The sequence below is a fragment of the Oncorhynchus mykiss genome, chromosome 16 (assembly GCF_013265735.2).
Source record: "Oncorhynchus mykiss isolate Arlee chromosome 16, USDA_OmykA_1.1, whole genome shotgun sequence".
Classification (NCBI taxonomy): Eukaryota; Metazoa; Chordata; class Actinopteri; order Salmoniformes; family Salmonidae; genus Oncorhynchus; species Oncorhynchus mykiss.
The window spans coordinates 64,566,198-64,589,767 of NC_048580.1; the positions used below are offsets into that span (position 1 = coordinate 64,566,198).

At 47.2% G+C, this 23,570-nt stretch overlaps 1 protein-coding gene across 7 annotated transcripts in view; it reads left to right on the forward strand.

Annotated features, from left to right (window-relative positions):
- The window catches only part of LOC110519666 (cyclin-dependent kinase 17-like), a 105,318-nt gene that overhangs the window by 49,047 nt on the left and 32,701 nt on the right, over window positions 1–23,570 (forward strand). For 6 of the 7 annotated variants that reach the window (XM_036947550.1, XM_036947551.1, XM_036947552.1 and 3 more), the window contains one exon: window positions 19,372–19,505. In XM_036947550.1, the coding sequence (XP_036803445.1) occupies window positions 19,372–19,505 (134 nt within the window). Of the gene's footprint in view, window positions 1–9,786; window positions 10,238–19,371; window positions 19,506–23,570 lie in introns of those variants that run through there. The other variant, XM_036947555.1, reaches the window with a different exon arrangement.

Consider the following 23,570-nt stretch of genomic DNA (forward strand, 5'->3'; position numbering starts at 1 on the left):
TGCTCTCCATACAGAGAGAGAAAGAGGAGGTTTAACAGTTGCTCTCCATACAGAGAGAGAAAGAGGGGGTTTAACAGTTGATCTCCAGACAGAGAGAGAAAGAGGAGGTTTTAACAGTTGCTCTCCATACAGAGAGAGGAAGAGGAGGTTTAACAGTTGACCTCCAGACAGAGAGAGAAATAGGAGGTTTAACAGTTGCTCTCCATTCAGAGAGAGAAAGAGGAGGTTTAACAGTTGACCTCCATACAGAGAGAGAAGGAGGAGGTTTAACAGTTGACCTCCATACAGAGAGAGAAGGAGGAGGTTTAACAGTTGACCTCCAGACAGAGAGAGAAAGAGGAGGTTAAACAGTTGACCTCCAGACAGAGAGAGAAAGAGGAGGTTTAACAGTTGCTCTCCAGACAGAGAGAGAAAGAGGGGGTTTAACAGTTGACCTCCAGACAGAGAGAGAAAGAGGAGGTTTACCAGATGACCTCCAGACAGAGAGAGAAAGAGGAGGTTTAACAGTTGACCTCCAGACAGAGAGAGAAAGAGGAGGTTTAACAGTTGACCTCCAGACAGAGAGAGAAAGAGGGGGTTTAACAGTTGACTTCCTGACAGAGAGAGAAAGAGGAGGTATAACAGTTGCTCTCCATACAGAGAGAGAAAGAGGAGGTTTAACAGTTGCTCTCCATACAGAGAGAGAAAGAGGGGGTTTAACAGTTGATCTCCAGACAGAGAGAGAAATAGGAGGTTTAACAGTTGCTCTCCATACAGAGAGAGAAAGAGGAGGTTTAACAGTTGACCTCCATACAGAGAGAGAAAGAGGAGGTTTAACAGTTGACCTCCATACAGAGAGAGAAAGAGGAGGTTTAACAGTTGACCTCCACACAGAAAGAGAAAGAGGAGGTTTAACAGTTGCTCTCCATACAGAGAGAGAAAGAGGAGGTTTTAACAGTTGCTCTCCAGACAGAGAGAGAAAGAGGATATTTAACAGTTGACCTCCAGACGGAGAGATAAAGAGGAGGTTTAACAGTTGACCTCCAGACAGAGAGAGAAAGAGGAGGTTTAACAGTTGACCTCCATACAGAGAGAGAAATAGGAGATTTAACAGTTGATCTCCAGACAGAGAGAGAAAGAGGAGGTTTAACAGTTGCTCTCCATACAGAGAGAGAAAGAGGAGGTTTAACAGTTGCTCTCCAGACAGAGAGAAAGAGGAGATTTTAACAGTTGACCTCCAGACAGAGAGAGAAAGAAGAGGTTTAACAGTTGCTCTCCATACAGAGAGAGAAAGAGGAGGTTTAACAGTTGACCTCCAGACAGAGAGAGATCGAGGGGGTTTAACAGTTGATCTCCAAACAGAGAGAGAAAGAGGAGGTTTTAACAGTTGCTCTCCATACAGAGAGAGGAAGAGGAGGTTTAACAGTTGCTCTCCAGACAGAGAGAGAAAGAGGAGTTTTAACAGTTGACCTCCAGACAGAGAGATAAAGAAGAGGTTTAACAGTTGCTCTCCATACAGAGAGAGAAAGAGGAGGTTTAACAGTTGACCTCCATACAGAGAGAGAAATAGGAGGTTTAACAGTTGACCTCCATACAGAGAGAGAAAGAGGAGGTTTAACTATTGCTCTCCATACAGAGAGAGGAAGAGGAGGTTTAACAGTTGACCTCCATAAAAAGAGAGAAAGAGGAGGTTTAACAGTTTACCTCCAGACAGAGAGAGAAAGAAGAGTTTTAACAGTTGCTCTCCATACAGAGAGAGAAAGAGGAGGTTTAACAGTTGACCTCCATACAGAGAGAGAAAGAGGAGGTTTAACAGTTGACCTCCAGACAGTGAGAGAAATAGGAGGTTTAACAGTTGCTCTCCATTCAGAGAGAGAAAGAGGAGGTTTAACAGTTGACCTCCATACAGAGAGAGAAGGAGGAGGTTTAACAGTTGACCTCCAGACAGAGAGAGAAAGAGGAGGTTTAACAGTTGCTCTCCAGACAGAGAGAGAAAGAGGAGGTTTAACAGTTGCTCTCCAGACAGAGAGAGAAAGAGGGGGTTTAACAGTTGACCTCCAGACAGAGAGAGAAAGAGGAGGTTTACCAGATGACCTCCAGACAGAGAGAGAAAGAGGAGGTTTAACAGTTGACCTCCAGACAGAGAGAGAAAGAGGAGGTTTAACAGTTGACCTCCAGACAGAGAGAGAAAGAGGGGGTTTAACAGTTGACTTCCTGACAGAGAGAGAAAGAGGAGGTATAACAGTTGCTCTCCATACAGAGAGAGAAAGAGGAGGTTTAACAGTTGCTCTCCATACAGAGAGAGAAAGAGGGGGTTTAACAGTTGATCTCCAGACAGAGAGAGAAAGAGGAGGTTTTAACAGTTGCTCTCCATACAGAGAGAGGAATAGGAGGTTTAACAGTTGCTCTCCAGACAGAGAGAGAAAGAGGAGGTTTAACAGTTTACCTCCAGACAGAGAGAGAAAGAAGAGTTTTAACAGTTGCTCTCCATACAGAGAGAGAAAGAGGAGGTTTAACAGTTGACCTCCATACAGAGAGAGAAAGAGGAGGTTTAACAGTTGACCTCCAGACAGAGAGAGAAAGAGGAGGTTTTAACAGTTGCTCTCCATACAGAGAGAGGAAGAGGAGGTTTAACAGTTGCTCTCCAGACAGAGAGAGAATGAGGAGATTAAACAGTTGACCTCCAGACAGAGAGATAAAGAGGAGGTTTAACAGTTGACCTCCATACAGAGAGAGAAAGAGGGGGTTTAACAGTTGCTCTCCATACAGAGAGATAGTGAGGAGGTTAAACAGTTGACCTCCAGACAGAGAGAGAAAAAGGAGGTTTAACAGTTGACCTCCATATAGAGAGAGAAAGATGAGGTTTTAACAGTTGCTCTCCAGACAGAGAGAGCAAGAGGAGGTTTAACAGTTGACCTCCAGACAGAGAGAGAAAAAAGAGGTTTAACAGTTGCTCTCCAGACAGAGAGAGAAAGAGGAGGTTTAACAGTTGCTCTCCATACAGAGAGAGAAAGAGGAGGTTTAACAGTTGCCCTCCAGACAGAGAGAGAAAGATAAGGTTTAACAGTTGTCTCCATACAGAGAGAGAAAGAGGAGGTTTACCAGATGACCTCCAGACAGAGAGAGAAAGAGGAGGTTTAACAGTTGACCTCCAGACAGAGAGAGAAAGAGGAGGTTTAACAGTTGACCTCCAGACAGAGAGAGAAAGAGGGGGTTTAACAGTTGACTTCCTGACAGAGAGAGAAAGAGGAGGTATAACAGTTGCTCTCCATACAGAGAGAGAAAGAGGAGGTTCAACAGTTGCTCTCCATACAGAGAGAGAAAGAGGGGGTTTAACAGTTGATCTCCAGACAGAGAGAGAAATAGGAGGTTTAACAGTTGCTCTCCATACAGAGAGAGAAAGAGGAGGTTTAACAGTTTACCTCCAGACAGAGAGAGAAAGAAGAGTTTTAACAGTTGCTCTCCATACAGAGAGAGAAAGAGGAGGTTTAACAGTTGACCTCCATACAGAGAGAGAAAGAGGAGGTTTAACAGTTGACCTCCAGACAGAGAGAGAAAGAGGAGGTTTTAACAGTTGCTCTCCATACAGAGAGAGGAAGAGGAGGTTTAACAGTTGCTCTCCAGACAGAGAGAGAATGAGGAGATTAAACAGTTGACCTCCAGACAGAGAGATAAAGAGGAGGTTTAACAGTTGACCTCCATACAGAGAGAGAAAGAGGGGGTTTAACAGTTGCTCTCCATACAGAGAGATAGTGAGGAGGTTAAACAGTTGACCTCCAGACAGAGAGAGAAAAAGGAGGTTTAACAGTTGACCTCCATATAGAGAGAGAAAGATGAGGTTTTAACAGTTGCTCTCCAGACAGAGAGAGCAAGAGGAGGTTTAACAGTTGACCTCCAGACAGAGAGAGAAAAAAGAGGTTTAACAGTTGCTCTCCAGACAGAGAGAGAAAGAGGAGGTTTAACAGTTGCTCTCCATACAGAGAGAGAAAGAGGAGGTTTAACAGTTGCCCTCCAGAAAGAGAGAGAAAGATAAGGTTTAACAGTTGTCTCCAGACAGAGAGAGAAAGAGGAGGTTTACCAGATGACCTCCAGACAGAGAGAGAAAGAGGAGGTTTAACAGTTGACCTCCAGACAGAGAGAGAAAGAGGAGGTTTAACAGTTGACCTCCAGACAGAGAGAGAAAGAGGGGGTTTAACAGTTGACTTCCTGACAGAGAGAGAAAGAGGAGGTATAACAGTTGCTCTCCATACAGAGAGAGAAAGAGGAGGTTCAACAGTTGCTCTCCATACAGAGAGAGAAAGAGGGGGTTTAACAGTTGATCTCCAGACAGAGAGAGAAATAGGAGGTTTAACAGTTGCTCTCCATACAGAGAGAGAAAGAGGAGGTTTAACAGTTGACCTCCATACAGAGAGAGAAAGAGGAGGTTTAACAGTTGACCTCCATACAGAGAGAGAAAGAGGAGGTTTAACAGTTGACCTCCACACAGAAAGAGAAAGAGGAGGTTTAACAGTTGCTCTCCATACAGAGAGAGAAAGAGGAGGTTTTAACAGTTGCTCTCCAGACAGAGAGAGAAAGAGGATATTTAACAGTTGACCTCCAGACGGAGAGATAAAGAGGAGGTTTAACAGTTGACCTCCAGACAGAGAGAGAAAGAGGAGGTTTAACAGTTGACCTCCATACAGAGAGAGAAATAGGAGATTTAACAGTTGACCTCCAGACAGAGAGAGAAAGAGGAGGTTTAACAGTTGCTCTCCATACAGAGAGAGAAAGAGGAGGTTTAACAGTTGCTCTCCAGACAGAGAGAAAGAGGAGATTTTAACAGTTGACCTCCAGACAGAGAGAGAAAGAAGAGGTTTAACAGTTGCTCTCCATACAGAGAGAGAAAGAGGAGGTTTAACAGTTGACCTCCAGACAGAGAGCGATCGAGGGGGTTTAACAGTTGATCTCCAAACAGAGAGAGAAAGAGGAGGTTTTAACAGTTGCTCTCCATACAGAGAGAGGAAGAGGAGGTTTAACAGTTGCTCTCCAGACAGAGAGAGAAAGAGGAGTTTTAACAGTTGACCTCCAGACAGAGAGATAAAGAAGAGGTTTAACAGTTGCTCTCCATACAGAGAGAGAAAGAGGAGGTTTAACAGTTGACCTCCATACAGAGAGAGAAAGAGGAGGTTTAACAGTTGACCTCCATACAGAGAGAGAAAGAGGAGGTTTAACTATTGCTCTCCATACAGAGAGAGGAAGAGGAGGTTTAACAGTTGACCTCCATAAAAAGAGAGAAAGAGGAGGTTTAACAGTTTACCTCCAGACAGAGAGAGAAAGAAGAGTTTTAACAGTTGCTCTCCATACAGAGAGAGAAAGAGGAGGTTTAACAGTTGACCTCCATACAGAGAGAGAAAGAGGAGGTTTAACAGTTGACCTCCAGACAGTGAGAGAAATAGGAGGTTTAACAGTTGCTCTCCATTCAGAGAGAGAAAGAGGAGGTTTAACAGTTGACCTCCATACAGAGAGAGAAGGAGGAGGTTTAACAGTTGACCTCCAGACAGAGAGAGAAAGAGGAGGTTTAACAGTTGCTCTCCAGACAGAGAGAGAAAGAGGAGGTTTAACAGTTGCTCTCCAGACAGATAGAGAAAGAGGGGGTTTAACAGTTGACCTCCAGACAGAGAGAGAAAGAGGAGGTTTACCAGATGACCTCCAGACAGAGAGAGAAAGAGGAGGTTTAACAGTTGACCTCCAGACAGAGAGAGAAAGAGGAGGTTTAACAGTTGACCTCCAGACAGAGAGAGAAAGAGGGGGTTTAACAGTTGACTTCCTGACAGAGAGAGAAAGAGGAGGTATAACAGTTGCTCTCCATACAGAGAGAGAAAGAGGAGGTTTAACAGTTGCTCTCCATACAGAGAGAGAAAGAGGGGGTTTAACAGTTGATCTCCAGACAGAGAGAGAAAGAGGAGGTTTTAACAGTTGCTCTCCATACAGAGAGAGGAATAGGAGGTTTAACAGTTGCTCTCCAGACAGAGAGAGAAAGAGGAGGTTTAACAGTTTACCTCCAGACAGAGAGAGAAAGAAGAGTTTTAACAGTTGCTCTCCATACAGAGAGAGAAAGAGGAGGTTTAACAGTTGACCTCCATACAGAGAGAGAAAGAGGAGGTTTAACAGTTGACCTCCAGACAGAGAGAGAAAGAGGAGGTTTTAACAGTTGCTCTCCATACAGAGAGAGGAAGAGGAGGTTTAACAGTTGCTCTCCAGACAGAGAGAGAATGAGGAGATTAAACAGTTGACCTCCAGACAGAGAGATAAAGAGGAGGTTTAACAGTTGACCTCCATACAGAGAGAGAAAGAGGGGGTTTAACAGTTGCTCTCCATACAGAGAGATAGTGAGGAGGTTAAACAGTTGACCTCCAGACAGAGAGAGAAAAAGGAGGTTTAACAGTTGACCTCCATATAGAGAGAGAAAGATGAGGTTTTAACAGTTGCTCTCCAGACAGAGAGAGCAAGAGGAGGTTTAACAGTTGACCTCCAGACAGAGAGAGAAAAAAGAGGTTTAACAGTTGCTCTCCAGACAGAGAGAGAAAGAGGAGGTTTAACAGTTGCTCTCCATACAGAGAGAGGAAGAGGAGGTTTAACAGTTGCTCTCCAGACAGAGAGAGAAAGAGGAGTTTTAACAGTTGACCTCCAGACAGAGAGATAAAGAAGAGGTTTAACAGTTGCTCTCCATACAGAGAGAGAAAGAGGAGGTTTAACAGTTGACCTCCATACAGAGAGAGAAAGAGGAGGTTTAACAGTTGACCTCCATACAGAGAGAGAAAGAGGAGGTTTAACTATTGCTCTCCATACAGAGAGAGGAAGAGGAGGTTTAACAGTTGACCTCCATAAAAAGAGAGAAAGAGGAGGTTTAACAGTTTACCTCCAGACAGAGAGAGAAAGAAGAGTTTTAACAGTTGCTCTCCATACAGAGAGAGAAAGAGGAGGTTTAACAGTTGACCTCCAGACAGTGAGAGAAATAGGAGGTTTAACAGTTGCTCTCCATTCAGAGAGAGAAAGAGGAGGTTTAACAGTTGACCTCCATACAGAGAGAGAAGGAGGAGGTTTAACAGTTGACCTCCAGACAGAGAGAGAAAGAGGAGGTTTAACAGTTGCTCTCCAGACAGAGAGAGAAAGAGGAGGTTTAACAGTTGCTCTCCAGACAGAGAGAGAAAGAGGGGGTTTAACAGTTGACCTCCAGACAGAGAGAGAAAGAGGAGGTTTACCAGATGACCTCCAGACAGAGAGAGAAAGAGGAGGTTTAACAGTTGACCTCCAGACAGAGAGAGAAAGAGGAGGTTTAACAGTTGACCTCCAGACAGAGAGAGAAAGAGGGGGTTTAACAGTTGACTTCCTGACAGAGAGAGAAAGAGGAGGTATAACAGTTGCTCTCCATACAGAGAGAGAAAGAGGAGGTTTAACAGTTGCTCTCCATACAGAGAGAGAAAGAGGGCGTTTAACAGTTGATCTCCAGACAGAGAGAGAAAGAGGAGGTTTTAACAGTTGCTCTCCATACAGAGAGAGGAATATGAGGTTTAACAGTTGCTCTCCAGACAGAGAGAGAAAGAGGAGGTTTAACAGTTTACCTCCAGACAGAGAGAGAAAGAAGAGTTTTAACAGTTGCTCTCCATACAGAGAGAGAAAGAGGAGGTTTAACAGTTGACCTCCATACAGAGAGAGAAAGAGGAGGTTTAACAGTTAACCTCCAGACAGAGAGAGAAAGAGGAGGTTTTAACAGTTGCTCTCCATACAGAGAGAGGAAGAGGAGGTTTAACAGTTGCTCTCCAGACAGAGAGAGAATGAGGAGATTAAACAGTTGACCTCCAGACAGAGAGATAAAGAGGAGGTTTAACAGTTGACCTCCATACAGAGAGAGAAAGAGGGGGTTTAACAGTTGCTCTCCATACAGAGAGATAGTGAGGAGGTTAAACAGTTGACCTCCAGACAGAGAGAGAAAAAGGAGGTTTAACAGTTGACCTCCATATAGAGAGAGAAAGATGAGGTTTTAACAGTTGCTCTCCAGACAGAGAGAGCAAGAGGAGGTTTAACAGTTGACTCCAGACAGAGAGAGAAAAAAGAGGTTTAACAGTTGCTCTCCAGACAGAGAGAGAAAGAGGAGGTTTAACAGTTGCTCTCCAGACAGAGAGAGAAAGAGGAGGTTTAACAGTTGCCCTCCAGACAGAGAGAGAAAGATAAGGTTTAACAGTTGTCTCCAGACAGAGAGAGAAAGAGGAGGTTTAACAGTTGACCTCCAGACAGAGAGAGAAAGAGGAGGTTTAACAGTTGACCTCCATACAGTGAGAGAAAGAGGAGGTTTAACAGTTGACCTCCATACAGTGAGAGAAAGAGGAGGTTTAACAGTTGCTCTCCAGACAGAGAGAGAAAGAGGAGGTTTAACAGTTGACCTCCAGACAGAGAGAGAAAGAGGAGGTTTAACAGTTGACCTCCATACAGTGAGAGAAAGAGGAGGTTTAACAGTTGACCTCCATACAGTGAGAGAAAGAGGAGGTTTAACAGTTGCTCTCCAGACAGAGAGAGAAAGAGGAGGTTTAACAGTTGACCTCCATACAGTGAGAGAAAGAGGAGATTTAACAGTTGCTCTCCAGACAGAGAGAGAAAGAGGAGGTTTAACAGTTGACCTCCATACAGTGAGAGAAAGAGGAGGTTTAACAGTTGATCTCCATACAGAGAGAGAAAGAGGAGGTTTAACAGTTGACCTTCAGACAGAGAGAGAAAGAGGAGGTTTAACAGTTGCTCTCCAGACAGAGAGTGAAAGAGGAGGTTTAACAGTTGCTCTCCAGACAGAGAGAGAAGAGAGAAGCAGGTTTTTTTGTTTGTGGCCGGTTCTGTGTATGTACACCTGTGTAGGTGTGTGCGTGTGTTTGTGCGTGTTTGTGTGTGTGTGTTTTGATTGTGTCTGTGATCGTTCCCTCGCCTCTAGTATCAGATTTTTAGAAAGAGCACCTGCTTATGTCTGTGTGTGTGTGTGTGTGTGTGTGTGTGTGTGTGTGTGTGTGTGTGTGTGTGTGTGTGTGTGTGTGTGTGTGTGTGTGTGTGTGTGTGTGTGTGTGTGTGTGTGTGGGTGTGTAGTATGTGTGTGTGTGTGTGTGTGTGTGTGTGTGTGTGTGTGTGTGTGTAGTATGTGTGTAGTATGTGACATGTGACTTGTTTTGTGTCTGCAGCACAATGCCTACCTGCTTTGTATTTGACCTTCCTTACTCAGCAAACCGTGTTACTGCAGAGAGAGAGACAGAGGCAGAGAGACAGAGGGAGAGAGACAGAGGGAGAGAGAGAGACAGAGGGAGAGAGACAGAGGGAGAGAGACAGAGGGAGAGAGACAGAGGGAGAGAGAGAGAGAGACAGAGGGAGAGACAGAGAGAGACAGAGGGAGAGAGACAGAGGGAGAGAGAGACAGAGGGAGAGAGAGACGGAGAGAGAGAGAAAGATAGAAAGCAGGCGGGTGGGAGAGAGAGAGAGAGGGAGAGAGACAGATGGAGAGAGAGACAGAGGGAGAGAGAGAGAGAGAGAGGGAGAGACAGACGGAGAGACAGGGGGAGAGAGAGAGAGAGAGGGTGAGAGAGAGAAAGATAGAAAGCAGGCGGGTGGGAGAGATAGAGAGAGGGAGAGAGACAGATGGAGAGACAGGGGGAGAGAGAGAGAGAGAGAGACAGACGGAGAGACAGGGGGAGAGAGAGAGAGAGAGAGAGGGTGAGAGAGAGAAAGATAGAAAGCAGGCGGGTGGGAGAGATAGAGAGAGGGAGGGAGTAAGAGGGAGTGTCGTAGAGGGAAGGAGATAGAGACAGAGGGAGGGAGTAAGAGGGAAGGAGAGAGAGACAGAGGGAGTGTCGTATAGGGAAGGAGAGAGAGAGAGAAATGGTAACACTGAGGGTTTTCTCAGTCTGGTCAGAGTCTGCATGTACACATTTTCTCTCTGCCTTGTGTTCTGTGGGAGTTGAGAACATACCAGATGTACTATCAGACAGCCTGGACCTTCACATCGCCAGGAGAACTCTCAGAAGCTTTTAAGCGGGTTGTTCATTTTGTAATTCTTTACGTTTTTGTTTGGTAGTTTTTGGGACGCTTGAGGTCCATCCACAGAGATTTGGTTCCTCCCTCAGTTCCTCCCCTCGTGCTACCAGAATGAGTGACCCTCGGATGGGGGAGAGAGACCACTCTCAGAGACTCTCACCCTTTCACAGGCTCAGAAAGCTGGACACCTGCCACCCCCCTGGTAACCGCATCGGTGAGTGTGTGTGTGTGTGTGTGTGTGTGTGTCTGTGTGTGTGTGTGTGTGTGTGTGTATCCCATCATCTTTATCCTCCTCTTCCTCTTCAGGACTATGAGGATGAGAGGGAGTTTTACTATGAGGGGCTCACAGAAATCGTATCCATCTTCTGCATGTGTGTAGTACAGTTCTGTAGTGTTCTGCTGTTTGTACTGTGGGACTGTGTGGCATCCCTTAGAAGGAAAATAGCCCCAAAAACCCAGAGCAGTGGCTGGCAGCAACATAGTGAGAGTCAGCAGTAACCAGGGGGCTTCTCTCTCTGTTCTGCTGCTGACATTTAGTGTGTGCTCCGAGTCAGAGTCAACTGTAGAACTGGGACAGCACTATGCCTGGTAAAGGCCAGGACCACTGTGAGAGGGATATATTTAGAGAGGTAGGACATTAAGGTTTCTGCATTATGATACATTTACATAACAACCATATTAGCTCCCCATAGATGTTGGTAAGGAGGTCGATGGAACTCGACCAAAACAATGGAAATGCCATGGAAACGTGTGTGGAAAGAGGTCGTGGGGGATAGATCCTGAATCTCCTTATTGTCCCACAGCAAAATGTGCCTGCACTTAGGCTATTGTTCACATGTGTATTACACACTATGTTGAGGTAAACATCAGAATATAACGCTTGTATGGATGTCAACCCCAACACATGTTCATGTCATCACCAATCAACTGCATTACAGTTCAAATGTACTTTGACTGCCTCCACTGATTTCTCTATGCTACTGTAGAATGAATGCTGTGTCAGCAACATGGCGTCCGTTCTGAAAGTTGGCCGAACTCTCTCTATATATGGCTGGGAGGGAGTTTGGCTGGATGCACTGTGTGTGTGTGTGTGCGTGTGTGTGTGTGTGTGTGTGTGGGTGTGTGTGTGGTGTGTGTGTGTGTGTGTGTGTGTGTGTGTGAGTGAGTTTTCTCAGTGTGCTTTACGTTTATGTAAACCTTTTACCATCAACAATATGTAATAGTTGTAACGAGTGTGCTGAGAGTCAGAAAGTTCAGGAAGTGAGTGTTTCATTTTTAAAAAACACACAAAAAACACAAACAACACACTGACATGAAACAAGAGTCAATAACACCTGAGGAAAGAACCAAAGGGAGGGACAGATATAGAGAAGATAATCAAGGAGGTGATGGAATCCAGGTGAGTGTCATGAGGCGCAGGTGCGATGGTGACAGGTGTGCGGGATAATCAGCAGCCTGATGACCTAGAGGCCAGAGAGGAAGTATACATAGTCCTGGCCTTTTCCATCACCAATATGTAATAGTCCTGGCCTACCCACCTGGTCAGGTGATGTCTTACCCGATGTTTAACAGATGACTGTTCTCTATTCACCCAGTCCTATCTCCATGTTTACATAAGCAAACCACACCATGACTTCTCCTTAGGGTGACAGTGATGTGACAATACTGGGTGCTCACTAGTCAGGTGTGTGTGTGTCAGCAGGTAGATATCCTGGTTGGATTTATCTGTCTGGTGTCAGTTACTGTCAGGGTGATGTTTCCACATCAACACTGAGTGTTGGTTTCTGATGTGGCTATAGGTTACTCTTGGCTGGACACATTATCCTGTACATACAGGCAGGAATCAGCTGTTTCCACATCAACACTGAGTGTTGGTTTCTGATGTGGCTATAGGTTACTCTTGGCTGGACACATTATCCTGTACATACAGGCAGGAATCAGCTACGTTTACGCAGTGCTTTTATTTGCAAATGACACACACTTGACTAGTTGGAATATCTGTGTTAGCTCAGATGTACATTACGTGACCTAGAGCTGGAGATAATGAACATATGGTGTTTACTGCACTGTATGTCAACATGTCACGTTCTGACCATCGTTCGTGTGTGTTTTCCTTGTTTTAGTGTTGGTCAGGACGTGAACTGGGTGGGCATTCTATGTTGGATGTCTTGTTTGTCTATTTCTATGTCCGGCCTGATATGGTTCTCAATCAGAGGCAGGTGTTAGTCATTGTCTCTGATTGGGAACCATATTTAGGTAGCCTGGGTTTCACTGTGTGTTTGTGGGTGATTGTCCTTAGTGTTAGTTTGCACCAGTTTAGGCTGTTTCGGTTTTCATTACGTTTATTATTTTGCACTGTTTGTATTTGGATTCATGTTGCTATAGTCACAATAAATATGGATCGCAATCTACACGCCGCATTTTGGTCCGACTCTCCTTCACACCTAGAAGACCGTTACAGAATCACCCACCACCAACGGACCAAGCGGCGTGTCAACAGGCAGCAGCAGCAGCAAAAAGAGGAGTTACGTTGTAAGGATTTCTGGACATGGGAGGAAATCCTCGACGGGAGAGGACCCTGGGCTAAACCAGGGGAGTATAGCCGCACCAAGGTGCAGCCGAAGAAGGAACAGAGGCAGCAGGAGCAGCAGCAGCCGCAGTGGGAGAGAGCGTCATGGGAGGACGAATTAGACGGTAAAGGACCTTGGGCTCAGCCAGGAGAATATCGCCGTCCCAAGGAAGAACGGGAGGCGGCGAAAGCGGAGAGGCGCTGGTACGAGGAGGCAGCGCGGCGTCGTGGATGGAAGCCCGGGAGTCAGCCCCAAAAATTTCTTGGGGGGGGGCTAACAGGGAGTATGGCTACGCCAGGTAGGAGACCTGAGCCAACTTCCTGTGGTTACCGGGGGGCTAGAGAGACCGGGCAGGCACCGTGTTATGCTGTGGAGCGCACGGTGTCCCCAGTGCGGGTGCACAGCCCGGTGCGGTACATTCCAGCTCCGCGTATCGGCCGGGCTAGAGTGGGCATCGAGCCAAGTGCCATGAAGCCGGCTCTACGCATCTGGTCTCCAGTGCGTCTCCTTGGGCCGGCTTACATGGCACCAGCCTTGCGCACGGTGTCCCCGGTTCGCCTGCATAGCCCAGTGCGGGCTATTCCACCTTGCCGCACTGGCAGGGCGACCGGGACCATTCAACCGGGTAAGGTTGGACAGGCTCGGTGCTCAAGAGCTCCAGTGCGCCTGCACGGCCCGGTCTATCCGTCACCACCTCCACACCCCAGCCCTCCGGTGGCAGCTCCCCGTACCAGGCTGTCTCTCCGGCCCATCCGTCCAGAGCCTTCCTCCTCTCCAGCGCTGCCGGAGCCTCCCGCCTGTCCGGCGCCTCTGCCGGAGCCTCCCGCCTGTCCGGCGCCTCTGCCGGAGCCTCCCGCCTGTCCGGCGCATCTGCCGGAGCCTCCCGCCTGTCCGGCGCCTCTGCCGGAGCTTCCCGTCTGCCCGGCGCCATCGGAGCTTCCCGTCTGCCCAACGCCGCCAGTGCCGCCCGTCTGCCCAGCGCCGACAGTGCCGCCCGTCTGCCCAGCGCCGCCAGTGCCGCCCGTCTGCCCAGCGCCGCCAGTGCCGCCCGTCTGCCCAGCGCCGCCAGTGCCGCCCGTCTGCCCAGCGCCGCCAGTGCCGCCCGTCTGCCCAGCGCCGCCAGTGCCGCCCGTCTGCCCAGCGCCGCCAGCGCCGCCCGTCTGCCCAGCGCCGCCAGCGCCGCCCGTCTGCCAGGAGCCGCCAGTGCCGCCCGTCTGCCAGGGGCCGCCAGTGCCGCCAGTCAGCCAGGGGCCTCCAGTGCCGCCAGTCAGCCAGGGGCCGCCAGTGCCGCCAGTCAGCCCAGCGCCAGCGCCGCCAGTCAACCAGGGGCCGCCAGAGCTGCCAGTCTGCAAGGAGCTACCAGTCTGCAAGGAGCAGCCAGGGTCGCCAGTTAGCATGGAGCAGCCAGGGTCGCCAGTCAGCATGGAGCAGCCAGGGCCGCCAGTCAGCATGGAGCAGCCAGGGCCGCCAGTCAGCATGGAGCAGCCAGGGCCGCCAGTCAGCATGGAGCAGCCAGGGCCGCCAGTCAGCATGGAGCAGCCAGGGCCGCCAGTCAGCATGGAGCAGCCAGTGCCGCCAGTCAGCATGGAGCAGCCAGATCTGCCAGTCGACCAGACTCTTCCAGATCTGCCAGTCGACCAGACTCTTCCAGATCTGCCAGTCGACCAGACTCTTCCAGATCTGCCAGTCGACCAGACTCTTCCAGATCTGCCAGTCGACCAGACTCTTCCAGATCTGCCAGTCGACCAGACTCTTCCAGATCTGCCAGTCGACCAGACTCTTCCAGATCTGCCAGTCGACCAGACTCTTCCAGATCTGCCAGTCAGCCAGACTCTTCCAGATCTGCCAGTCAGCCAGACTCTTCCAGATCTGCCAGTCAGCCAGGATCTGCCAGAACTGCCAGCCAGCCAGGATCTGCCGGATCTAACTACCTGCCTGAGCTTCCTCTCAGTGCTATGCTACCCATCAGTCCCGAGCTACTTCTGTCCCGAGCTGCCCCTCTGTCTCGAGCTGACCCTCTGTCCCGAGCTGTCATTAAGAAGGGTCACCTATCTAGGGACGCTAAGGAGGTGGACTAAAACTGTTATGGAGTGGGGTCCACGTCCAGCGCCAGAGCCGCCACCGCGGACAGATGCCCACCCACACCCTCCCCCATAGGTTTAAGTTGTGCGTCCGGAGTCCGCACCTTGGAGGGGGGGTACTGTCACGTTCTGACCATCGTTCGTGTGTGTTTTCCTTGTTTTAGTGTTGGTCAGGACGTGAACTGGGTGGGCATTCTATGTTGGATGTCTTGTTTGTCTATTTCTATGTCCGGCCTGATATGGTTCTCAATCAGAGGCAGGTGTTAGTCATTGTCTCTGATTGGGAACCATATTTAGGTAGCCTGGGTTTCACTGTGTGTTTGTGGGTGATTGTCCTTAGTGTTAGTTTGCACCAGTTTAGGCTGTTTCGGTTTTCATTACGTTTATTATTTTGCACTGTTTGTATTTGGATTCATGTTGCTATAGTCACAATAAATATGGATCGCAATCTACACGCCGCATTTTGGTCCGACTCTCCTTCACACCTAGAAGACCGTTACACAACAGTTGATGTTCATATGGACAGATGCAAGTCAAGTTAACAGGTCGTTGAGGGTTGCTGTGAGGAGAGGTTGAATTATAAGCACAGATGTAGGTAACATGAACAGGTAGGTTAGAGTTCTGACGGTTGTAAATAATGTAAGAAAACATTGTGATTAGTGATGCACTGAAATGACATTTTTGTCCGATACCGATATCTGATATTTTCCTTGCCCCAAAAAATATAAATACCGATATTTAACATTTTAGCGGCCTTAAGCATTCTAGTACAGTTAAATAGTTAACACACACACATGGACACAGCACTCTAAGGCTCTTCATCTCGGTGCAAGAGGCGTCACTACAGTCCCTGGTTCAAATCCAGGCTGTTTCACATCCGGCCGTGATTGGGAGTCCTGTAGGGTGGTGCACAATTAGCCCAATGTCTTTCGGTTTTGGCCGGGGTAGGCCGTCATTGTAATTAAGAATGTGTTCTTAACTGACTTGCCTAGTTAAATAAAGGTTACACACACACACACACACCACACTGACCAAAAAGTTATTTTGTTGGCATTTAAGTATGTCCCCATTACCAGGAAAACATAAACAAAACTTATTTCTTTCACTTACTTGCTGTGCTGTTTCGTTGTTCATTTGTTCAGTCGTTTCATTCTCAACCAGGATTTCTATGGAACTCCGTTTGGGTCTTTGCGTGTTAAAAAATATACTCTTTAACATTATTTGACGTGTCAATTAAGTTTGTTGACCAATCAGGACCTGAATATGACTGCACGTCTCATCATAATTTAACGCCTTCATCATTTGTTTAGGTAGTTATTACACATTGATTACACTATCACTCGTATTTCATATGTCACAACGATTCATCGATACGTATGCTATGATACTGGTGAAGTTGTCTCGCGCACCTACAGTGCTGGTCATTAAAAAAAGATAGCTAGCTCATGGATGCAAACAATGTCCTTCCCCAAAAACATAGCAAAACGACAATCTGTTTCAGTAGCAATAATTAGCTAGCTAACTATATAGCTAGGTGTTATCATCTAAAATAACCCTCATTTATAAGACAGTTCTTATTTGATTAATGGTGGTCGGACCCATCTATGTGAAGCTAGCTACAAGAAGGATTAGCCTCAACAGTGGACTTTGCAGTTAGCCTGCAAAATAAAAGTATGGCATAATTCTACAATTTGTTTTCATTTGCATCACTGTCAATGACATACTTTTATTATAAAGGCAAACCGCAAATTCCACTATTGTGCCTAATCCTTAATGTGGCTAGCTACACAAACACACAACCCGGTCTGGTCGAGCCTCACTAGCCAGGTGAAGCTAGCTGGCTGCTTGTAACGTTAGCTTTGGGCAACATGGTTAAGTAGCTGCCTACCTATTTATTTTCATGAAGTTCAATTTCAATAGGCGAGCAACAAAGTGTCAACCTAACTAAAACATACAAGGATTCCTAAATCATTGCTAAGAATAATGAAAATGACTGCAGTTTTAACTGGTCATTGTTTTCAGGCTGGTTGTATTGGTTCTAGCTAGGTACCACGCTAAAGCTAGCTACCCCAGAAGTTGCGGTATTGTAAACACATCGTTCGTGGCCGGTGTTTGCTTGTTTGCAGACTTTTTTGTACAGCTTTGACAGTGCTGTATCTTTTTTAACACGCAAAGACCCAAACAGCGTTTCATAGTATGTATGTCGTGAAGCTAGTAGCAGTGACGCTATTACTGTGTAGGGCAACATCTGACAAATAGCACACTTGGTAGTGGTACCGGTGCTTGAGCAGTCGGCAAAAGCCAACATCACCCACGACAGAGAACGATTGATTGTAAAGGGCAATTAATCTATTATCTTGTCTTTAATGGATTTCGCCTTTTGAGTTATCTCGCTGAAATGTTCTTACTTTTTCAAATGACTGCTGGACTTGTTGGCTGCTCGATCCACACAGCAGGCATTGTGGGTTAGGAATGCTGTGTTGCACGTGTAGCACAACATTTTACGCGGCGTTATTACGTCATCTACCTACGTTATATACGTATGCACGTCAGCCTTGACATTGGTTTTGCACATTGGCGTTAAACTAGACATCGGCCAATACCGATGTTGGCATTTTTAGCTAATATCGACCGATTCTGATATGTTCACCAATATATCGTGCATCCCTAATTGTGATTATAGTTGAATAATTTGTTTTACAGTATAGACACATTTATGTGATGTTGTTGTTTAGGCCATGTTTTCTAAATCCCTTTTCACTCCCCATCGCTGACAGGTATGATGGATATCCTTGCAAATACAACATCCTCCTCTTCTTCTCCCCCTCCTCTCCTCCTCACCTTCTCCCTCTCTACCTCTACCTGCCCTTATATATCCAATCATCCCCTTTACTAATCTTTCCTTACTCCATCTCCTATCCTCGTCTCCTATCCTCCTCCTCCTCTCCTATCCTTCTCCTCTCCTATCCTCCTCCTCCTCTCCTACCTTTCTCCTCTCCTATCCTTCTCCTCTCCTATCCTCCTGCCCTCCTATCCTTCTGCCCTCCTATCCTTCTCCTCTCCTATCTTCCTATCCCCCTCCTATCCACCTCTCCTATCCTCCTCCTCCCCTCCTATCCTCCTCCTCTCCTATCCTCCTCCTCTCCTACTCTCCTCCTGCCCTCCTATCCTCCACCTCCACCTCTCTCTCGCTCTCTCTCTCTCCCCGCTTTCTCCTGGTCCTCTCTCTATCTCTCCCCTCTTTCTCCTGTTCCTCTCTCTGTCTCTGTCTCTGTCTCTCTCTCTCCCTCTCTCTCTCTCTCTCTCTCTCTCTCTCTCTCTTTCCTGGTTCTCTCTCTGTTCTCTCTCTCTCTCCCCTCTTTCTCCTGGTCCTCTCTCTCTCTCACTCTCTTTCTCTCTCTCTTCTTTCTCTCTGTCCTCTCTCTATTCTCTCTGTGTCTGTCTCTGTCGCTCTCTCTCCCCTCTTTCTCCTGGTCCTCTCTCTGTTCTCTCTCTCTCTCTCTCTCTCTCTCTCTCTCACTCACTCTCTTTCTCTCTCTTTTCTTTCTCTCTGTCCTCTCTCTGTCTCTCTACATCTATCTGTCTATCTGTCTGTCAGGGGGTAATTCATTCCTGTTTATCACTATACACCATTACATTCAGTCACCTCCAGTCTGTAGACTAGGCTACTGATCCCTGAGTGCTGCTGTCTCAGATACCACACCATGGAAGCCAAAGAAACCTTGAAACCTAAGACTGATGGAAAGAGAGTCTTACCTCCCTTCCCCCTACACACACACACACACACACACACACACACACACACACACACACACACAGACAGACAGACAGACAGACAGACAGACAGACAGACAGACAGACAGACAGACAGACAGACAATAAAGTGTTTATCGTAGTCCAAAATGTGTAATCATACGCACAGCAGTGTTCTAGAATATTGGACCGCTGGCTTTCATAGTTTTCAAATTCTCAGAGCAGCTCGAGCGATTTCTCCAACTGTCAACACATCCAAATGAATAGAGGAGGCGTACTGGAGACGTGTTGGTTGGTCGGGCTGTGTGTCCCTGCGTTCTCAGAGCCACATATCTCTGTCAAAATGGATCGCCGGACTGACGCGTCTCAGCAATTGTGGAGTGTGATTTACACTTAAGACAGCTGCAGTGCAGTAATATTGACCTCCTGACCTCCTCATCTCACCACCTGTGTTTTACACACCTAGCTGACACCTAGCTGACACCCCTGCAAGGCTGGTGGTACAATTTCTCGTCTGAGAGGGGGGTGCTCTGAAGAAGTGCCATCTCAGGGTTGTGTGTGTTTCTCTGACTCTGGTCCCTTAACCATTAAGATAATTATCAAATGTGAGATACAAAACAAAAAAAAATCATCTGGGATAGATAGTGGTAGAAATCTGCCTTTTTCAGTCCTTTATATGGAGGAGATGGTGTTTTTTCTGTGGTTGTAACTTACACCTGACCTCTGTATGCATATATTTACAGTATTTGGCTCCTATGTAAAAACAGAATGGTTAAAATAGCCCCTAAATCCTCCCCTGTCCTTCCAGAGGTTTTCATTCAAGTATTTGTGTTGGGATTTAAACTATTGTTATTGTAATGACTCATCTGACCACAGGAGTTGAGATGTTTGCCTTTAATACTGGACTGAGGATCCAGATGAAGTATGTTTATTGTTTCCTGCAGGTATCGTCCATGAGAACGTGAAGATGGGCTCAGACGGGGAGAGTGATCAGGCATCTGGGACGTCTTCTGATGAAGTCCAGAGTCCAGTCAGGGTCCGCATGAGGAACAACCACCACAGACGCATCTCCAATGAGGTACAATTGGTGTGTGTGTGTCTGTCTCTCTGTTTAGTTCTGTCTGTCTGTCTGTCTGTCTGTCTGTCTGTCTGTCTGTCTGTCTGTCTGTCTGTGTGTGTGTCTGTGTGTGTGTGTGTGTGTGTGTGTGTGTGTGTGTGTGTGTGTGTGTGTGTGTGTGTGTGTGTGTGTGTGTGTGTGTGTGTGTGTGTGTGTGTGGTATCTGTAGAATGATGAGCACAGCAGTATTGCAGGAAATGCCCCTGGACACACAGTCTGCTGCCTCTGTGTGGACACTCTGGACTGGACTGCTTTACACCATGTTTACTACAGACAGAGAGAAGAAGGGGGAGGAAGAGGGGGGGGCAGAATGAAATAATGAAACCATGATAAGGAACAGAGAGAGGTAGAACTTGGACATGGATGGGCAGAGAAAGAGAGAGTGGAGGAAAGATGTGAGGAGAGGGAGAGAGAGAAGGATGAGAGAGAGTGGGGGAAAGATGTGTGGAGAGGGAGAGAGAGAAGGAGAGAGAGAGAGAGAGTGGGGGAAAGATGTGAGATGAGGGAGAGAGAGAGGGATGAGAGAGAGGGAGAGAGACAATGGATGAAAGATGTGAGGAGAGGGAGAGAGATAGGGATGAGAGAGAGAGAGGGAGAGAGAGATAATGGAGGAAAGATATGAGGAGAGGGAGAGAGAGGGATGAGAGAGAGAATGGAGGAATGATGTGAGGAGAGGGAGAGAGATAGGGATGAGAGAGAGAGAGAGAGGGAGAGAGAATGGAGGAAAGATATGAGGAGAGGGAGAGAGATAGGTATGAGAGAGGGAGAGAGAGAGAATGGAGGAAAGATGTGAGGAGAGGGAGAGAGATAGGGATGAGAGAGAGAGATGGAGAGAGAATGGAGGAAAGATATGAGGAGAGGGAGAGAGATAGGTATGAGAGAGGGAGAGAGAGAGAATGGAGGAAAGATGTGAGGAGAAGGAGAGAGAGAGAGGGATGAGAGAGAGAGAGGGATGAGAGAGTGGAGGAACGATGTGAGGAGAGGGAGAGAGAGAGGGATGAGAGAGTGGAGGAAGGATGTGAGGAGAGGGAGAGAGAGTGGAGGAAAGATGTGAGTAGAGGGAGAGAATGAGGAGGACAGAGAGATGGAAAATAACTGTTTCCTATCAGCGATTTCCAACATCACTCCACATTCCCCCCTTCCCCCAATTCTGTTCTACCCTCAGGAATCTCTCCACCCCTCCCTCTTTTCCCTCCTCCTTCTCCTCTACGTCCTCCTCCCCTTCTTCCTCGGAGTGTGTGGGGTACTCTGGCACAATCGTGCCCTCGTTCTCTCTCTCTCTTTCTCTGCTTCTGCCCATCTCTATCTGTTGGGTCATGTGGCAGGCAAGAGAGGTGCAGTGTGGGAAGAGTGTGTGAGAGTGTAGGATTACCATTCAGAGGGACAATGAGGGACTTACTAGAGCTGTTCTGCATTGTAAGTACTAGGTTGTGTGTGTGTACGTGTGTTAGTGTATGTGTTCTGTATGTGTGTGTGTGTGTGTGTGTGTGTGTGTGTGTACACATGCATGAAATCAAATCAAATGTTTCTAAGTGAATGAAAGAGTGCATGTGTATGAACATGATTATTTGAGTGACGGTGTGTGTTGTGTGTGTTCTCTGTGTGTGTGGGCATGTTTGTGTGTAGTCATTGTGTGTGTTAGTTGACTGTGTACTTCAGTGAGTGTGTTGATGAGTTAACAGAATGGATGAGGTGCCGATGGGACTTATTAAGCAGAGATAAATGCTTACTGTGTACAGGTGAATGTGTCACGGTATTGTCATATTCACGTGTGTATGTATGTTCCTACGTACAGTAGTGTTGTCACGATACCAGAAGTTTTGACTTTGATACCAATACCAGGTTCATCAAAATACTCGATACCAAATCAATATTCAGTACCAAAACGATAGTCGATACCAAAACGATAGTCAATACCAAAACGATAGTCGATACCAAAATGATAGTCGATACCAAAATGATAGTCGATACCAAAACGATAGTCAATACCAAAACGATAGTCGATACCAAAATGATAGTCGATACCAAAATGATAGTCGATACCAAAATGATAGTCGATACCAAAACGATAGTCGATACCAAAATGATAGTCGATACCAAAGCGATACTCGATACCAAAACGATACTCGATACCAAAATGTTACCCTGATACTGAAACGATACCACAGAAGAAGAAAAAAAAGAAAACTATTAGCTAAGGCCATAGAAAACCAATGGGCTGTACTTTCTTCAACATTGAACAATATGTGAATAACTGGTAGAACAACTCAAATAACAAATAGAATATATAATATTCTATATTCAATCGTTTAAAAAAAATACAACACCATATTAAATAACATATTCAATTCCTTATGCAAAACCATGAGCCTCATGTAATTATACATCTGAAATGTTTTAAAATTGGATTTTTATACATATCAGGGTTAATTAATTTGCCATAATATTGGGTAAAATATCATTCATTAGAGCTATGATTCACTACAGCTGTCATGTATTGTCATGTTGTGTCTTTCTGTCCTTTCCTTTCACCCTGTCTCCCTCTGCTGGTCGTACTAGGTTACCGTTTCTGTCCCTCTTTCCCCCAGCTGTTCCTTGTCTTCTCTGACTACCTCATTCACCCCTTTTCCCACCTGTTCCCTTTTTCCCTCTGATTAGGTCCCTATATCTCTCTCTGTTTCTGCTCCTGTCTTTGTCGGATTCTTGTTTGTGTGTCTCATGCCTGAACCAGACTATCATCGTGTTTGCTGCAACCTTGTCCTGTCCTGTCGGAATCTACCTGTCCATCTGAGCCCACGTGTGTTCATCATTAAAGAAACTCTGTTTGTTAATTCGCTTTTGGGTCCTCATTCACGCACCTGACAGAAGAATCCGACCAAGAATGGACCCAGCGACTTCGGATCCTCTCCACTCAGCCGTCGAGATCCAGGGAGCGATGCTAGGCAGACACGAGCAGGAATTGTCTGCTGCTCGACATGCCGTTGAGACCCTGGCCACCCAAGTCTCCAACCTCACAGAACAGGTTCACCATCTCCGCCTCGATCCACCGGCCACTTCCAGGGCTTTCGAATCTCCGGAGCCCAGAATCAATAACCCGCCGTGTTACTCTGGGGAGCCCACTGAATGCCGCTCGTTCCTCACCCAGTGTGATATTGTTTTTTCTCTCCAGCCCAACACTTACGCCAGGAGCACTGCTCGTGTCGCCTACGTCATATCTCTCCTTACTGGACGGGCTCGTGAGTGGGGCACGGCAATCTGGGAGGCAAGGGCTGAGTGTACTAACCAGTATCAGGACTTTAAGGAGGAGATGATACGGGTTTTTGATCGATCTGTTTTTGGGGAGGAGGCTTCCAGGGCCCTGTCTTCCCTATGTCAAGGCAATCGATCCATAACAGACTACTCTATTGAGTTTCGCACTCTTGCTGCCTCCAGTGGCTGGAACGAGCCGGCTTTGCTCGCTCGTCTTCTGGAGGGTCTCCGCGCAGAGGTAAAGGATGAGATTCTCTCCCGGGAGGTTCCTTCCAGCGTGGATTCCTTGATTGAACTCGCTATTCGCATTGAGCGACGGGTTGATCTTCGTCACCGAGCTCATGGAAAGGAGCTCGCGTTCTCCGTTGCCCCCCTCTCCGCATCACTACCATCTTCCTCTGCCGGCTCGGGAGCTGAGCCTATGCAGCTGGGAGGTATCCGCATCTCGACTAAGGAGAGGGAACGGAGAATCACCAACCGCCTCTGTCTCTATTGCGGTTCTGCTGGTCATTTTGTCACTTCATGTCCAGTAAAAGCCAGAGCTCATCAGTAAGCGGAGGGCTACTGGTGAGCGCTACTACTCCTGTCTCTCCTTCAAGATCCTGCACTACCTTGTCGGTCCATCTACGCTGGACCGGTTCGTCAGCTTCCTGCAGTGCCTTAATAGACTCTGGGGCGGAGGGCTGTTTTATGGACGAGACCTGGGCTCGGGAACATGACATTCCTCTCAGACAGTTAAGGGAGTCCACGGCCTTGTTCGCCCTGGATGGTAGTCCT